Source organism: Pelophylax lessonae (genome assembly GCF_965119305.1).
Source record: "Pelophylax lessonae genome assembly, chromosome: 5".
NCBI lineage: Eukaryota > Metazoa > Chordata > Amphibia > Anura > Ranidae > Pelophylax > Pelophylax lessonae.
The window spans coordinates 314,420,015-314,437,458 of NC_138772.1; the positions used below are offsets into that span (position 1 = coordinate 314,420,015).

Below are 17,444 nucleotides of genomic sequence, written 5' to 3' on the forward strand. Positions count from 1 at the left end.
TTTCTTTTTAGATAGAACTTTTTTCTCCTGGTTTTTCCTGGGAGATCTACAATCAACTGCCTTGCGAGGGCATTTAACTTGCAGGTTAGCCCCCGTCCAGTGAAGCAATGTCGTGGGCGACCTAGCGCAGAGCTGAGGTCTGCACGCACTCGCTGGCCAGACTTGGGTGGCCACTAGATCTAGATTATCCATCATGTCGCCCAGTCCGGCCAACGAGTGCGTGCAAACCTCAGCTCTGCCCTAGGTCGCCCACGACATGGCTTCACTGGGCTGACCTGCGAGTTAAATGCCCTCACGAGGTTGCATACAACCAGGTCTCGGCCCGAGTCGCAGCGTTCCTCTTGGCCCCCAGCCCCTCAATTTTAATGAGGCTCTGTCTGGAGTGGTGCCCACCTGGTTCCTGATATGGTGAGCAGCTGCCCCCCCCTCTCCCCATGGAGGGTTTTCGGGTGGACGTTGGCCCCTCCTTGGGACAGTCGGACCCCTGGGTTCCTCGCCTTCCAATCAGATACCCCCTTTCATCTGTCCCCATCCTACCTCCCTCCTCCACTTATGCTGGGGCTGTGTAGGTGGTCTGGTCCACCTCCTGAGGTGGGGGCAGGGGGCAATGCCGGCGATTGTGGGGGGGGGGGGCCTGTTCTGCCTGGGTGTGTCCTTTAGGCCCAGAGATGCCTGGTGGTGCTGCCATTTTGCTGTAGCCTGTGTTTCTTTGCATGGTGGCCATGTTTGTGTAGTCTGGCGGCCATTTTGCGGTGGTTTGCCATTAAAAATAGCGGTGGTCTTGACAGTGGAGCCCTGTGGGTGGCTATTTTGGCAGTGGGAGCCCCTCCTTATCCCATGGTGCTGACCCATGGATCTTTTTTTACTTCCTGATCGCTGCACAGATTATCCTTGTGGCTGCAGGTTTCCCTTTTTCTGCTGGGTGGCGAGTCTGGTGGGGTTCTCTCCCTCTCTGCTGAGGATCGCTTGGTGCTTGTGCCTGGCGACCAGGGGGGTGCTTCCAGCGTGGTGGGGGTTTTTCTTATCCACTGGTTTTACACTTTTTGTGGGGTCCCCCTGGTGACTCATGGAGTCTTTGGAGCAAACCTCCCCCACCTGAGGCTGCAGGGCCCTCCGGGTCCCGACTCCCAACCATCCATCGATGCACTTATCCTGGAGTCCTGGAGTGCTTTGTGTCCCAGGTGTAGGTGGCTTTTGGGCCACGGGCTAGCAAAAAGCGCCCCCTGCCTTGTCTGTCTCATCCGATCCTGAATCTGATTTGGCTGCCACGGACGTGGGTCACCCTGCTGGGTCTGTGACCACGCACCTGGAATCCTCTGATAGTGAGCATGATTCCTCCACATCTGCAACCACACACAAAAAAAAGGATAGGTGGAAGCATTGATGGTATCAGTGCATGAGACCTTGAAGATGGAGGATACATCTGCGACAGACGCAGGTTCTCTTTGGCACTCACAAGCCATCCAGAGCGGCAAAGGTGTTTCTTTTCCCCGCCTATTTTGGCAGAATTGTCACTAATGAGTGGGGACGACCAAAGCGTCCCCTTAGGGCGATTTTTTTTTTTCCTAGGGGTTACCCCTTTTGAAGAGTTCCTTATTAAGAAGTGGACTGTTCCGCGGGTGGTGGACCCTCCGGGTTCCAGATTGAACAGGGCAACCATGATTCCGGTTGAAGAGTCCCTGGCCTTTAAGAATTCAGCTGACAGGAAGGCCGTGGCCTGCAATATGTACACTCTGGCTGGTTCTGCACTGAGGCCGGTATTCACCATTGCCCTGGTGTCGCAAACTCTGACCGAGTGGGCTAAGGTTTTACGCCATGACCTGGAGGGAGAACCGCTCCCTCCTGCCTTTTGCTGAGCTTACGGACCTACTTGCCCAGGGGCAACGGTTTATCTGTGATGCCTCTCTGGATGCGGCTTCCCTAGTGGCCTGGCTCTCTGTTTCAGCAGTGGTCCTTCAGTGTGTTTTTTGGCCCAAATGCTGATCTGCAGACCAGACTTCTAAAAAGGCCTTGACTGATCTTCCCTTTCAAGGAGATCCCCTGTTTGAAGCTACCCTTGATGAAATAATTAAGGGTCTCACAGGGGGAAAGGGGACTCTTGGCGTTCATACTCGCGCCTTCTCGTGGCTTGGATCTTGACCTTCCTTCAACGGGGTGTTGAACAGAAATTGGCCTCGAGTACCATCAAGGGCTAGGTGTTAGCTTTTGGCAGTCTTCTTCCAACGACCCTTGGCCACACACTCCCTGGTGTATACCTTTCTTCAGGGTGTCTGACATTTTGGTTCCTCCAGTGCGGGCTCTGTTGCCACCTTGAACCTCAATTTGGTGCTTTCTATCCTCCAGGAGGCCCGTTTTGAGAATCTTCGGGAGATTCCCTTCCTTACATTGTCTTCATTCAAATAAAAATCGGAGACAATATGTTGCCTTCCCTATGTCCCAGGCCTAAACATCCAAAGGGAATTGCCTTGCATGCCTGGCCGTGTGGTCCGGGCAATTAGGGTGTACTTGGCAGCTACGGAGTTTTTTATTTTTTTTTAGGAAGTCAGACTCCCTATTTCTGCTCACGGATGGGCCCCTGAAAGGGTTGTTCGCTTCCTCTGTGACCGTTTCCAGATGGATTAGACAGACAGTTATTCAGATTGTCGTTCTCCTGTAGGTGGCAGTATAACCCAATGGTTATGAAGATCAGGAACTATGTCTGTCAATGAACTTTAGAGAACTGTTTTTTACGGTGTCAAAATTCCCATTTTTATTGTATACAGCCATGTTGGTGCTTTTTAAGGTTTATTAGGAAGATTGGCATGTGACTGCAATGCACAAATATGAGCAAGCTGGGCTCAACTAGTTGTGTGGTACACCTAATGGTGATGTGAAGAATCTACCTGAAACGTGAGTCTAATATTATTTGTAGGCTATAAAGGCAGTTTTGAGGCTGTTTTTGGGCCATATCCAAATCCAAGTTAACGTCTAAAAGCTATAACCTTAAAAGTAAGGGTCCTTTCACACGGCCGCTCTGTGTGTCCGCAAATCATCCCATCCGTTTGCGGATGATTTGCGGACATAATGTAAGTGAAAAGCATTGCGGATGTCAGCGGAATACCATCCGCTGACATCCGATTTTCCTCCTTTCAGTTCTGTTCCGTTTTTTCGAATGGAACAGAACCCTATTTTTTCATCCGTGTAAAAAACGGAAAGGAAGGAAAATCGGATGTCAGCGGTGTCATCCGCTGACATCCGCAATGCCATATACTTGCATTATGTCTGCATATCATCCGCAAACGGATGGGATGATATGCGGGCACACTGAGCGGATGACACAAATGTCATCCGCTCCGTGAAAAAAAAAAAAAAAAGTCCCGCAGCGGACTTAAGCAGCGGAGCGGCCTTGTGAAAGGACCCTAAGACATCACTGAAATATGTTAAAAAAAAAATGGTATTTGTAGAATGCACTAAATTTCCTAATTTTTTTTGTTTTGCATCTACAGCAGTGCACATCGAGAACATCAGTTTTAAATATGTGCAGCGGAGGAGAGCTGAAAAGAATTCGGAATACACTTTTGAGGTGGGTGTATCATTTTCCACATGATGATTTACATGTATTTTCCTTTTTCCTAGTCTTTGTAAATGGTCTGTCCCATCTCCTTTAAAAACTTTCTTTTGAAAACTGAAAATGTTCTTTTTTAAAAAAAAAAAAAAAAAAAATTGGAGGAAAGCAAGCCTAAGAAAATGAATGCAGCCATTACATCTATAAAAAAAAAATCTATAAAAATAAAAAAAAAATAGCAAGCTTCAATATTTTTTGCTTTTTGGTTTAATACTGGTTTGAGTAGTCTATATACTTTTAGGGAAATTACCCTGCATTTCCGGCCTACAGATGCAACAGAAGAAATCTTCTAAATCAAAATGAAGTGTTCTTTTAAAGTGGCCATATATGGCTAGAATTTTGTTTAATTCCTGCTGATTGGGCCTAAATTCTAGCTGTAGGTTGGCACCACCTGCTTGACAAACCATGACAGCAAAACTACACATCGTAATAGGCATCTTCATGCTGGAGCATGTTACAATAAATATAGGTGTAATGTTTCACATGCTCCCAAACTCAATGGGTATTCCACATTGAAATGTTGCAACCACATGCCAGGAAGCAAAGTCGTTATGTGAACAGATCTGAGTGGGAGCCACAACCCCTCAGCCCCCCTATTTATCAGGATGAGAAGTGAGTAGGATCAACGCTGAGGAAAGAGGATTTAATTGGACACTGACATTAAGTAGCATAAGTAATATCATAGGAAACCTGAGAAAGAGTTACGAAGCAATTTATTTTTACTTCAGCTTCCACAACTGCCATGCTGGGTATAAGTGAGATGATGTAGGGACTAAAATTAACACAATGAAGCTGATTTATTAAAGGATTTGAGAAATGCTCATAAAATAGATTTTTTGGGATATTCACCTCAATTGTTCCATCATATGCAGATGGAAAAAAACTAAATATGGAGTTTCTTTTCACATGATTGGCTAATTGATTTTAATCTTCACATAATTTAGTGTAAACATTTCCAACTCCTTTAGTAAATCAGTCAGTGTCTGGGAAACTATGGCTTGGTCCAGCATTTCAGCTGTAATATATCTAAACAATTGATCAGTCATTCATTTTATATTTTGTCATTCTGTATTGTGGCCTTGTTCAGATGATGATTTTAATTGGAATGCTTTAGGATTGTGTGCAAAATGGTCATGTTTTATCAGAGCGTTCTTACTGGAAAATGCAATTTTGTCATGAAGAGGACTGTCACAAATGATTAAGGATTGTGGACCTTTTAATGCAGCCTGTACAGTAGATGGTAGTGTGCTTGGAGAGTGCACCCATGCAGGTACAAGGGATGCACAGACAAGGATCTGAGAAAGCATGGAAAACTGAACTTGGAGGAATGGCAGCAGTGCAGTCCACCACTGAGGTGCTGGCCCTACAGGCAGGTAGGAATGCAAATAGGAGATACTCGCAGCATTGGGGTGCTAGGCTCCAGGGTGTACAGAAGTAGCTTACAGGAACACAGGAGTAAACATTTTATTAAGTCATAGTGAATGCAGTTACACAGGATACTTTTAGGTGTGGTCAAGGATTCTAGAAAAAGAATGATACTTATTGATACCGATTGGGGAAAACCCAACCTGCCTGCACAGCCAAGATGAGGGCCCTTGAAAGGGCAGAGACAGAGTCTAAAGAACGGCCTTGTCTTCTTCCCAGCTGCTGAAGGTGAATGTGTTTAGTTTCAGACGATTCCCAGATTGCCATTTTCTTATTCAGCTTAGCTGGCAGTTACTAGGAGCTAAGAGTTAGAGTAGGCAAGAGTCCCCTACAGGAACACTGGGAGTCTCAGAAAGTAGGACACTAGGACTCTTCTTGAAAAGACAGCGAGGGAAGGAAGCACTAGGGGGTCACTCAAAATCCTCTCGGAAAGTCAGACACTAGGAAGAATCGGGGCGTTTGAGAAGTTTCCTTCTGGAGAAGACTCCCAAGTTACTGGGGGACCTGGTGCTAGGGACACTAATTGTTGCTCAGGCAATACCTGAAGGAATGAGGCACCTAATTTGAAAGGGAGATTGTCTAGCTGGGTGTCTAGCTAATTGAATCAACAGCGGGTGCCTAATCAGTCTTGAATACAAGTCTTTTGGGATAACCGTCACCAGCAGAGCCTTGCAAGATGAAGCAACGAAACTACATGTTCCAGCATAAGTGCTGTTCTTTAGGAATAGAGGAGACAGAAGCAGCAAAGCTGCTTTGAGCAAATAAATTCTCTGCTGTCCTGAACAAAAAATGTTTATAGAATGTTAGATGACAAAAGTTTGAAGGAACAGAACTGACAAGCCTCCAGAATGGAAACACATCTGGTACCAAATTGGTTAAGCATATCTGTTTTCATTTTGTTTTAGGTGACCTGGTCCGATAACTCCAAAACTTCAGTAACCAAGTCATATCGGGAGTTGGTGGAATTCCTGTTAACGGTATTGCCCATTTTCTGATGTTGTAAAAATAATCATATGTCCTCACAAAGCAAAATTACGAACACTTGTTGATCTGGCCTATATTTGAGGGAAAGAAATGCACAAGCTTTCATTGCTGACATCCTCCTAAAATGAATTGCTTGGTTGTTACTAAACAATTCCGTTTTGAAGCCAAGGACTCAATGCTACAAAGATTTAAGGATTTATCCTGTTGTGATAGAAGTGTTGGGTGTTATCATTGAATGTAGTGGTGTCACCCACAGCATCCTGTAAAATGTATCTTAAAGTGGATCTTCAGTCCTCCTTGTTAAGTGGCTCTGCCCCCTCGAGTGCCACCTTTTTGGTGTGTGTCCAGATTTAAATGATTTGCACATGCAAAAACGGGAGGTTTCCAGTTTCCCTATTAGCGGCCTTTACATAGCAAAACCAGCCCATGGCCAGATAGCGGGTACCCCAGTAAATGTGCAGATGTGCTGCAGGGCTCTCTAGGGATCTGAGCCCTGTGGCACATGTGCGCATGTGCTGGAGCAGTGACCGTCTTCCCTAAGCAAAAAGAGCAGAAGTGCTGTTTTGCAGCACAAATGAAGTGCTTAAATAAAGTCTATTGCAAAGAGAGAAAAGGGGTATGGAGGCAAGAGAGGACAACTTCAGTTGGGTGAATGACTGCTTTAAATCAGACAGGACACATGACTTGTATTCTACTGTCAGATGAATGGGCACTGGCAAAAAACTTGCTAAGGCCCCCCAGACCACACCATATAACCTAAAATCTCTAAACAGATTTCTTTGTGTACCAAAATTCTGGATAAAATCTCCATGATCTGTTTTTGCTTTTACTAAAACAATGGGAATTTCTGTCATAAATAGACATATGGGGGATGCCTATCTAAACACCCCCATCTTTCACATCAACGCTTTTTGTTTTGCATTCCAAGACTAACACTTTCAATTTGTAGCACTAGCATTCGGACTCTCCTCTGCACCCCGAGTGTTCACAAAACTGCTTGCCCAGCTTCTGGTTCTCCTATGAACACAGGACATTCATGTCACAGGTTACCTGGATAATCTCCTACTGAAAGACTCCTTAGCTTATTCAGTTTTTGCAAATCTTTGATTTGATCAACTTTCCAAAGGCTGCTCCCCAGCCCTCACTCCATCTGCAGTACCTGAATCTAATATTCGATACATCCTAAGTAATATTTTTTTCACCAAGAGAAGGTTGCTTCCTTATGGTCCCACACGAAGACTCGGGTCAAAACGCCACCCCTCAGTTTGCATCAGGGATCTGGGCTTGATAGTAGCCTCCTTCTGAGGCAGTCCCCTTTGCCCAGTTTCACTCCAAACCTTGTTAATCCAACATACTCCTGACATTAAACTAGCAAATTCGGACAAAGCTCTCCCTGACTTTGTGGATCTGCTCTAGATTTGGGAAGATTTTCCCATGCCCTTGAAGGTGGTGACGAGGACAACTGATGTCAGCCCTACAGGATGGGGTGGTGATTACAACTCCCTGTTTGGGGACCTGGACAGGATTCAAAACTCCCCATCAATGTCCTAGAACTGGAAATCTTGGTCAAAGCTGGGGAAAAGATGTGGACAATCTAGTCTCCAATCTTAACTGAACAAAATTGTAAAAACCCAGGGATCAGAACAGAGGAGAAAAGGGGATGTCTCATCTCACCAAATTGTCCCTGAAGCACGTGTTACACAGACATATTCAAACTTCTGGTAACCAAGCCTTGGCCTCTTCCAAACAGACCAGAGCTATTGGTGCAGGGCCTCTTGATCCATCCTGCTTTTTAGTTGCTGGCTTTAAAGATATACAGTTGGGCAAAAATGTATTTAGTCAGCCACCAATCGTGCAAGTTCTCCCACTTAAAAAGATGAGGCCTGTAATTTTCATCATAGGTACACTTCAACTATGAGAGACAGAATGGGGGGAAAGAATCCAATATATCACTGTAGGATTTCTAATGAATTAATTGGTAAATTCCTCTGTAAAATAAGTATTTGGTCACCTACAAACAAGCAAGATTTCTGGCTCTCACTGACCTGTAACTTCTTTAAGAGGCTCCTCTTTCCTCCACTCATTCCCTGTATTAATGGCACATGTTTGAACTTATCAGTATAAAAGACACCTGTCCACAACCTCAAATAGTCACATTCAAATCTCCACTGAATCTGAAATATGCAAGCAGCTTGGTGTAGGGCTGCACGATATTGGGAAAAAAAGTACATTGCGATATTTGGTTTTCAACTATATATATCGCGATATTTCTCTAGGTGGAATGCAGAAGACACTGACAGTGTGGATTAGGCAGAGTCGGGACTCGCAGTGGTGGTAGGAGGTAGAAGAACACAGCCCGACATGACCAGAGCCTGTGTACACCATGAAGGAACAGTAATAATGAGAAGAATGGGCTTTGTGCTCTCACAGGGTAAGGTGACTGACTAAAGCAAACAGCGCTCAGCTTACATGACACTGCACAGCTGGAAGGAAGCGATGTGTGTGCGGTGTGCCCGGTGTCAGCTGATCAGCCGGGGGAACACACACACCCCCGAACCCCCCTGCCCCCCCCCCTGGACAGAGATCTGGTGTTGTCTATCGGTTTCCCCAAAGAAACGAGTTTCCCCTTGCTTTCGGCTGTGATCGGAACTCCGCCCCTCCAGCCCGATGCAATCCAGCCCTCCCAGCTCTGCCTCTAGTCTCCAGCCGACCATTACTCCGCCCTGCTCTGCCCTGCTCCGCCCATTGTCTCTCCATTGAATCCATTTACAAAACATTACAGCCTGATCCCGCCCCCGTGCGCACCCCCGATGCAGCCAGGAGAGACAATGGGCGGAGCAGGGCGGAGTAATGGTCGGCTGGAGACTAGAGGCAGAGCTGGGAGGGCTGGATTGCATCGGGCTGGAGGGGCGGAGTGCCGATCACAGCCGAAAGCAAAACGGATGTGTCGGCTGCCAGCACTGTGAGTCCTCCTCCCCCCGAGTCCCGACTTCTCCCTGCCTAATGCTAAATATCGTGTCTTCGGCGATATGCATATCGCCCACAGAACGATAGTTGATATCACATCGACTATCGTTCAGCCCTAGCTTGGTGTGAAGAAATCAACTGTGGGAGCAATTATTAGAAAATGGAAGACATACAAGACCACTGATGATCTCCTTCGATCTGGGGCTCCACGCAAGATCTCACCCCGTGGGGTCAAAATGATCACAAGAACGGTGAGCAAAAATCCCAGAACCACACGGGGGGGGGGGGGGGGGGCCTAGTGAATGACCTGCAGAGATCTCGGACCAAATTAACAAAGGCTACCATCAGTAACACACTACGCCGCCAGGGACTCAAATCCTGCAGTGCAAGACGTGTCCCCCTGCTTAAGCCAGTACATGTCCAGGCCCGTCTGAAGTTTGCTAGAGGGCATTTGGATGATCCAGAAGAGGATTGGGAGAATGTCATATGGTCAGATGAAACCAAAGTAGAATTTTTTGGTAAAAACTCAACTCGTCGTGTTTGGAGGAGAGAATGCTGAGTTGCATCCATAGAGCACCATACCTTCTGTGAAGCATGGGGGTGGAAACCTCATGCTTCGGGGCTGTTTTTCTGCAAAGGGACCAGGACGACTGATACGTGCAAAGGAAAGAATGAATGGGGCCATGTATCGTGAGATTTTGAGTGAAAACCTCCTTTCATCAGGAAGGGCATTGAAGAGGAAACGTGACTGCGTCTTTCAGCATGACAATGATCCCAAACACACCGCCCGGGATATGAAGGAGTGGTTTCGTAAGAAGCATTTCAAGGTCCTGCAGTGGCCTAGGCAGTCCCCAGATTTCAACCCCATAGAAAACCTTTGGAGGGAGTTGAAAGTCTGTGTTGCCCAGCGACAGCCCCAAAACATCACTGCTCTAGAGGAGATCTGCATGGAGGAATGGGCCAAAATACCAGCAACAGTGTGTGAAAACCTTGTGAAGACTTACAGAAATTGTTTGACCTCTGTCATTGCCAACAAATGGTATATAACAAAGTTTTGAGATGAACTTTTTGTTATTGACCAAATACTTATTTTTTCCACCATAATTTGCAAATAAATTCTTTAAAAATCAGACAATGGGATTTTTCTGGATTTTTTTTCTCATTTTGTCTCTCATAGTTGAAGTATACCTATGATCAAAATTGCAGGCCTTTCATATTTTTAAGTGGGAGAACTTGCACAATTGGTGGCTGACTAAATACTTTTTTGCCCAACTGTAGTTGTTGAAACCCAAATTCTAAAGGATAGAGGTTTCCTTTTTAATATATTTGTTATTCCTACCTTACTCAGAGCAAACTCCTGTAAAATTTACCATTGCACATGAAAGACTTTACTTCGCCTGGTGCGAGGAAAGGAAGTGGAGTCCCAAGAAATCTATAACTCAAATTTTTGTCCTTTCTTCAGCCTGGTCTTGACCAGTGTCTGGCCTTGAATACCATCCAGGGACAGGTTTCTGCTTTATCCATTTTATTCTAGAAACCTCTTGCCTTGCAAACCCTAATCAAGACTTGATACAGAATTGCTAGGCGGATCAGGCAACTAATTTCTAGGGCATACACCTTTAGGGATAGAGTTCCTCTTTTCTATCAGAGCCTAATTCACCAGGGCTGCTGTTTCTTTGGCTTTTCAACATCAAGTACCTGCTTCCCAGATTTTCAAGGCCACCATCTGGTCTGCAGTATACACATTTTACAAGTTCTTACCAGGTAGGTGTTCAGGGCTCAGTTGATATGAGCTTCGGCCACAAAACGCTTCAAGCTGTCATTAGTGTTTCTCTCTCGTCCATTGACAGATGCAGCCTCCTCTTCATGAGCTGTATGGGTTATGCTGCCACCTGCAGGCGTAGTCTAGGCAGTACCTTAGTACAAAGTTTTACATATACATGCCCACGGGGCTGCTCCTGCAGACCTAACCCTCACACACACAGCCCAGCACATCAGTTTGTGCTATGTGTCTGGGGCGCCTGGCACCCTGGGAGGGGGGTGGCAGGGTATCTTTGGAGTTGCTGGTTCCTGTTGTTGATCCTTAAGGCCTTCATAGTGTCAGTCCCAGGCCGCATGGCAAGCCGTGGGCGCCGTCATCTTAAGTGTGGGCAATGTAGAATTTTCCCCATTGCACTGTGCAGCGTAACCTTACATTTTGTGCTCTATTTCCTGTCTTTCTCCATGTTGTTGGGAACGTTCAGGAGGTCTTTTCTCTGAGGTGGTACAGTACTAGGGTCCTTGCGGACATATCTCTGCCTTTAGTATAGTTTATAGGGGGACTTGGCAGACCGCCACGATCGGTGGTGGGAACCGCGATCACCGCTCTTATAACGACAGTACTCCGTTTTTTGTAACTTGCAAAATGGAGTACTGTGAAGTCACCCTCAGACTCATCCTGTGCAATTCCCGGACAGTCCGGATTGCAGTCACTGGCCGCGATATCAGCCGCTCTGAAAAGCCTGGCAACCAAAAGTTGATTTAGTCATGAAAAAGGTTGATAGCTGGAAACGGCTGCTGCCTTCTCCAGCTTTGGGGGTGTCCTCTGATTCAGAGGCTGATGAGGTTTCCCTGGATGCTCCCCTACCTGAGGGGTTGCGGTTCTCGCTGTCAGATGGTGAAGAGCACCTGTCCTCATTGGTTGCTGTGTGGGAATGCGCTTTAGAGGAAGCCCTGATTATTTTGGTATGGGAAACTTTGCAATTGACTGACTGAGCCCACACAGGCAGGGACACGGGTGGCTTTTGGCTCCCCAAAGTCTCACAAATCTGGCAAGGTTTTCTCTTGTCCCGACACTTTTCACGATATTGTGAATGATCAATGGCGGTGCGTTAAGCATGTGTTAGTAGTGCCAAAACGCTCTAAACGCTGGTACCCTTTTGCTGAAAAGGTTTCCAACCGCTGGACGGGGCCTCCTAAAGTGAACCATCCTGTCTCCAGATTAAACAAATCTACCCTTGTGCCTGTGGAAGATTCTCCAGTCTTTATGGATCCGTTGGACAGGCGGGGTGGAATTCCTTTCCCATCATCTTCACGTGCTGGCGGGTTCCATTTTGAAACCAGTGTTTGTGTCTGTTTGTTTTAGTCTCAGACGGTGACGGAATGGATTAGGGGTTTGAGGGGGTCTATGGACCCTGCAACTGTTCCCCCAGAATAGCTGGAACTATTGTACCAGGTAATCCAAGCCCTGATATTCCAGTGTGATGTGTTTATGGATGTTGCTCCCCTGGTGGCCACGGTTTCGGCTTTGGGAATTGCCATGAGACGCATGGTTTGGCTGAAGAGCTGGTGGGCTGACCAGGCTCCTAAAAGAACCCTTGCAGATCTCCCTTTTCTGGGAGAGCGTTTGTTTAGCGACTCTTTGGATGAGTTGATCAAGGGCTTGACTGGCGGGAAGAGTACTCTTCTTCCTCAATATTCTAAACGTAAGACACCCCGTACTAAGCGGGGTCCCTCCTTTTTCTGCTCACAAACATTTTTTTTTTTTGTGCCTCAGGGACGCAAGAAAAAGGTAAGCTGTTCTGGAGGGGCTAAAAAGCATTGGGGCAAGCCCAAGGCCAATCAGTCCGATGCTGCAGACAAGTCCTCTTCAGCATGAAGGGGCACCCTCACCCATCTCAGGGGTGGGGATGTCTGCGCTTCTTTCCAGGGCCCTGGATTTCCTTCATTCAGTACGATTGGGTTCGCAAACTGATTTGTTCCGGGTACAAGATCGAATTCTGGTCCCGGCCAGGGGACTGTTTTTTTCAGTCGAATCTTCACCTGTCTCCGGAGCGTTTGCATGATCTGCGGGAGGCTGTGCAAGATGATCTGGCTCAAGGGGTGAATGTGCCAGTTCCGCCGCAGGAACGCTTTTGAGGTTTCTATTCAAACCTGTTCAAGGTGCCCAAAAAGGAGGGCAAGGTGCATCCAATCCTGGACCTCAAGGCTTTGAACCGCTTTGTGTAGGTGCAGAAGTTTCGAATGGAGTCCATTCAGTCAGCGGTGGCATCCTTGAATCAGTGGATTTTCTGGCCTCCATCGATATCAAAGATGCGTATCTCCACATCCCTACTTTCGAGGGACATCAGCGTTTCCTGCGATGGCAAAGGAGCACTTTCAATTTGTAGCGTTACCCTTTGGTCTTGCCTCGGCTCCCAGAGTTTTTACCAAGGTCCTAGCCCCCTTGCTGGCCTTGTTACGTCAGCGGGGTATCTCAATTGTGGGATATCTGGGATTCTGGACGATATCCTGTTGCGAGCAGTTTCCCACTCGGATCTGCTGGGCAGCGTCTCTATCACAATTCAGACCCTTCAAGAGTTCGGGTGGACCATCAGTTTCAAAATCTGCTCTGACACCATCTGTGCGGGTTACTTATCTGGGGCTGATCCTTGACTCTACTCTGGCAAGGGTCTTCCTCCTCTTGGACAAGCTTTAGAAGTTGCACAGGGCAGTCTGGTTGCTGATGGAGATTGATCAGTCCTCCTTACGGGTCTGCATGAGGGCCCTGGGTCTGATGGTCTCGGCCTAAGAAGCTGTCCCGTTTACTCAGTCTCATTCGAGATTGTTGCAGAAGGAGATTCTGGCAAAATGGAACAGGGATCCCCAGTCATTGGACCTGAAGATTTGGTTGCGCCATCTCTCCAAGTCGACTCTCTCTTGTTGGCCCCAGTCTCCTCTCCTATGCCAGGGCAAATCCTTCCTACCGATGTTTTGGACGGTAATCACCACGGAAGCCAGCCTGTCGGGCTGTGGTGGAGTGCTGGGGAAGCTCTGTGCCCAGGGCACTTCCTGCCTATCAATTTTCTGTAACTGAGAGCGATCAAGCTCTGCCTGCTTCACTGGATGAGTCTGCTACGTGGCTCTCCGGTTCAGATTCAGTCGGACAATGCCATGACCGTGGCTTACGTCAATCAAGGGGACACCAAGAGTGCTCTGGCGGCCAGGGAGGTGGCCGAGATTCTGGTTTGGGCGGAAGCCAGTGTTTGAGCAGTTCTCATTCTGGGTGTGGAGAATTGGCAGGCGGATTACCTGAGTCATCGGGTGTTGGATCAAGGGAATGGTCCCTTCATCCAGAGGTGTTTCATCTCCTGTGTCCCGTGGGGGACCCTGGACGTGGATCTGTTTGTGTCCCGCCTCAACAGGAAAGTTCAGCGGTTTGTGGCCAGGTCTTGGGATCCTCTGGCCGATGCCACAGATGCTCTGGTGGCTCCTTGGAGCCAGTATCGCCTGATCTATGCCTTCCCCCCGCTCGTACTCCTGCCGAGGTTTCTTTGCCGGGTGGCGATGGAAGGCATTCCGGTACTTCGGGTGCCACCAGACTGGCCTTGATGGTCTTGGTACGCAAAACTGGTAAAAATTATAGTGGATCCTCCATGGAGACTTCTCTGCGGGAAGATCTACTATCTCGTGGACCGATCTACCATCCTGCTTTGCGGTCGGTGGCTTTACTGGCTTGGCTATTGGAAGCAAGGTGTTGAGGGATAGAGGCCTCTGACTCGGTGATTCCTACCCTTTAGAAGGCCAGGAAGTCGACATCTAGGAAGATCTTTTATCGTACATGGAAATTGTACATTTCATGGTGTGAATCGCTGCAGCTGCACCCCCGCTTGTTCTCTAGCTAGGGTTTTAGCCTTTTTTTTGCAGAAAGGCGTTGAGCAGCACTTGGCGTTGGGCACTATCAAGGGTCAGGTGTTGGCCTTGGCCATCTACTTCCAACGTCCGTTGGCTGCTAATGCCTTGATCCGCACTTTTATTCAGGGGGTGCGTCATCTGGTTCCTCCAAGGAGATCCCTACCTCCGTGGGATCTCAATCTGGTTTTGTCTGTTCTTCAAAAGCCTCCTTTTGAGAATATTAGGGAGATTTCTCTGCTTTCCTTGTCGCAGAAGGTTGCCTTCCTGGTGCCTATTGCTTCTGCTTGCAGAGTTGGCGGCGCTGTCCTGTCATTTGCCGCCTTTGGTGGTCCACAGGGATAAAGTGGTCCTCCAGCCTAATCAGTCTTTTCTCCCTAAGGTGGTGTTGGGTTTTCATCTTAGTGAAGACATCGTGTTGCCTTCCTTATGTCCTAAGCATTGGCTGCGTCCGCTGCGACCATCTCAAGATGGATCAGGCAGACGGTTGTTCAGGCTTATTCACTCAAAGGTAAGGTTCCTTCTTTCCCTGTGAAGGCGCATTCTACTAGAGCGCCGAGTGCCTCTTGGACTTTTTGCCATCAGGCCTCGGCTGTACAGATTTGTAAGGCAGCGACTTGGTCGTCTGTGCACACCTTTACTAAATTTTACAAGGTGGATTTGTGGGCTTCTTCGGATGCCTCTTTTGGCCGCAAGGTTTTGCAGGCTGCTGTTTCATAAGTGTTTGTTTTTTTTTTTCTTATTCTTTTAGGGGTCTTTTACCTGGGTGAGCTCCTGTTTTGGTTGAGCTTCATGTTAGCCAGTTGGCTAAGTTCACCCTTTGGAGTTTACGTTACTTTTGGTTGCGTTCTTCCCACCCCTCATGCCTATACCGCTTTGGGACGTCCCATACAGCTCATGAAGATGAGGCTGCGTCTGTCAATGGACGATAGAGAAAATAAGATTTTTGTAAGATCAGAGAAAAATTTTTTTACGGTAAGAAGTCCATTGACAGATGCAGCACCCGTCCCTCTGATTTGGGGATGTTTTTTTTTTGTCTTCACTGCTTGCAACTAAACTGATGTGCTGGGCTGTGTGTGTGAGGGTTATGTCTGGAGGGACAGCCCTGTAGGCGTGTATATGTAAAACTTTGTACTAAGGTACTGCCTAGACTACTCCTGCAGGTGGCAGCATAACTCATACACCTCATGAAGATGATGCTGCGTCTGCCAATGGACTTTTTTTTTGTTTGGGTTCATAAGCCTTATTTTCTTGTGAAGTTGCTGAAAGTTCCGTTTTGTTGTGGCTTAACCCTCCGGTTATTACCCTGGTCTTAGAATAAAAGTCCTGTTCCCTGTTCTGTACAATTAAGATAAAAGGAATTTTGACTTGCCTACAGTATCTCACAAAAGGGAGTACACCGCTCCCATTTTTGTAAATATTTTATTATACCTTTTTCATGTGACAACACTGAAGAAATTACACTTTGCTACAATGTAAGGTAGTGAGTGTGCATATTGTATAACCGTGTAAATTTCCCCTCAAAATAATACACAGCCATTGTTTAAACCACCGGCAACAAAAGTGAGTACACCCCTAAGTGAAAATGTCCAAATTGGGCCCAATTAGCCATTTTCCCTCCACGGTGTCATGTGACTCGTTAGTGTTACAAGGTCTTAGGTGTGAATGGGGGGAGCAGGTGTGGTAAATTTGGTGTTATAGCTCTCTCCCATACTGGTCACTGGAAGTTCAGCATGGCACCCCATGGCAAAGAACTCTGAGCATCTGAAAAAAAGAATTGTTGCTCTGCATAAAAATGGCCTAGGCTATAAGAAGAGTGCCAAGACCCTGAAACTGAGCTGCAGCACGGTGGCCAAGACCATACAGCGGTTTAAGACAGGTTACACTCCGACCATGGCGAGACCTGTTCTACCAAAGAAGTTAAGTGCATCTGCTCAAGGTCACATCCAGAGGTTGTCTTTGGGAAATAGCTGTATAAGTGCTGCCAGCATTGCTGCACAGGTTGAAGGGGTGGTGGTCAGCCTGTCAGTGCTCAAACCATACGCTGGCAGTTACTAGGTTTTCAGCAAATTGTTTCATTTATTAATTTTCTAATGAATTCCAAATTTTATCAACAAATCCAATTTGAATCAGTTGAAAAATGATCAGCAAATTTGAATTTTGTGTAAATAGCTGGTTGTTTAGCAGCAGGCAATGAAGCCAACTGTCTCTTAACAACTCATGACTTATCAGCTGTCAGCAAAACCATACTGGCAATAGAAAATTCTGGGAAAAAAAGTGGGCCCCCCTCCCCCAAATCCCCCTTTTGGTCTGGTATGGATTGTAAAGCAAGAACGAGGGGAACGAGGCAGCAACCCCTCCATTCCGGATCTCCGGTTAACCAAAAATTTGTCCGGATTCGCATGTCTACTGTTCAAATCTGTGCATTTTCCTGCAGTGCATTTTTTGGAAGAGGTGTAGGTACTTTGGTGCAGGAAGGTGTGATTTTGACCCCATAGACTTTAATAGGGGTGCGTGAAAATTGCATGCACATGCTTTTTTTGGTGCGTTTTTGATAGTGTTTTGGGTTTAACAATCCTTCTCCTCCTGCTCCAAACCCCCCCATAAATGCATAAAACCAAATCAGAAACGTGGCAAAACGCACCAAAAAATAAATACAGGAGCACAGGTGTGAACCTAGACTTTGTTTTAATAATTATTGGCATTTTCTTTGTTGGAAATGCCCTATACAAAAAAATCTTTTAGATACTATTTAGGTTTGAGTACCAATTCAGAGAGATTTTGACCCATTTGTTTATGCAGTTTTGTTTTGGGT

At 46.8% G+C, this 17,444-nt stretch overlaps 1 protein-coding gene across 1 annotated transcript in view; it reads left to right on the plus strand.

The window, feature by feature from the left end:
- ZCCHC2 (zinc finger CCHC-type containing 2) overlaps positions 1-17,444 on the plus strand; it is a 181,607-nt gene that overhangs the window by 57,835 nt on the left and 106,328 nt on the right. Inside the window, exons 3-4 of the mRNA XM_082259718.1 lie at positions 3,486-3,562; positions 5,935-6,006. Of these exons, the coding sequence (XP_082115844.1) occupies positions 3,486-3,562; positions 5,935-6,006 (149 nt within the window). The remainder of the gene's footprint in view (positions 1-3,485; positions 3,563-5,934; positions 6,007-17,444) is intronic.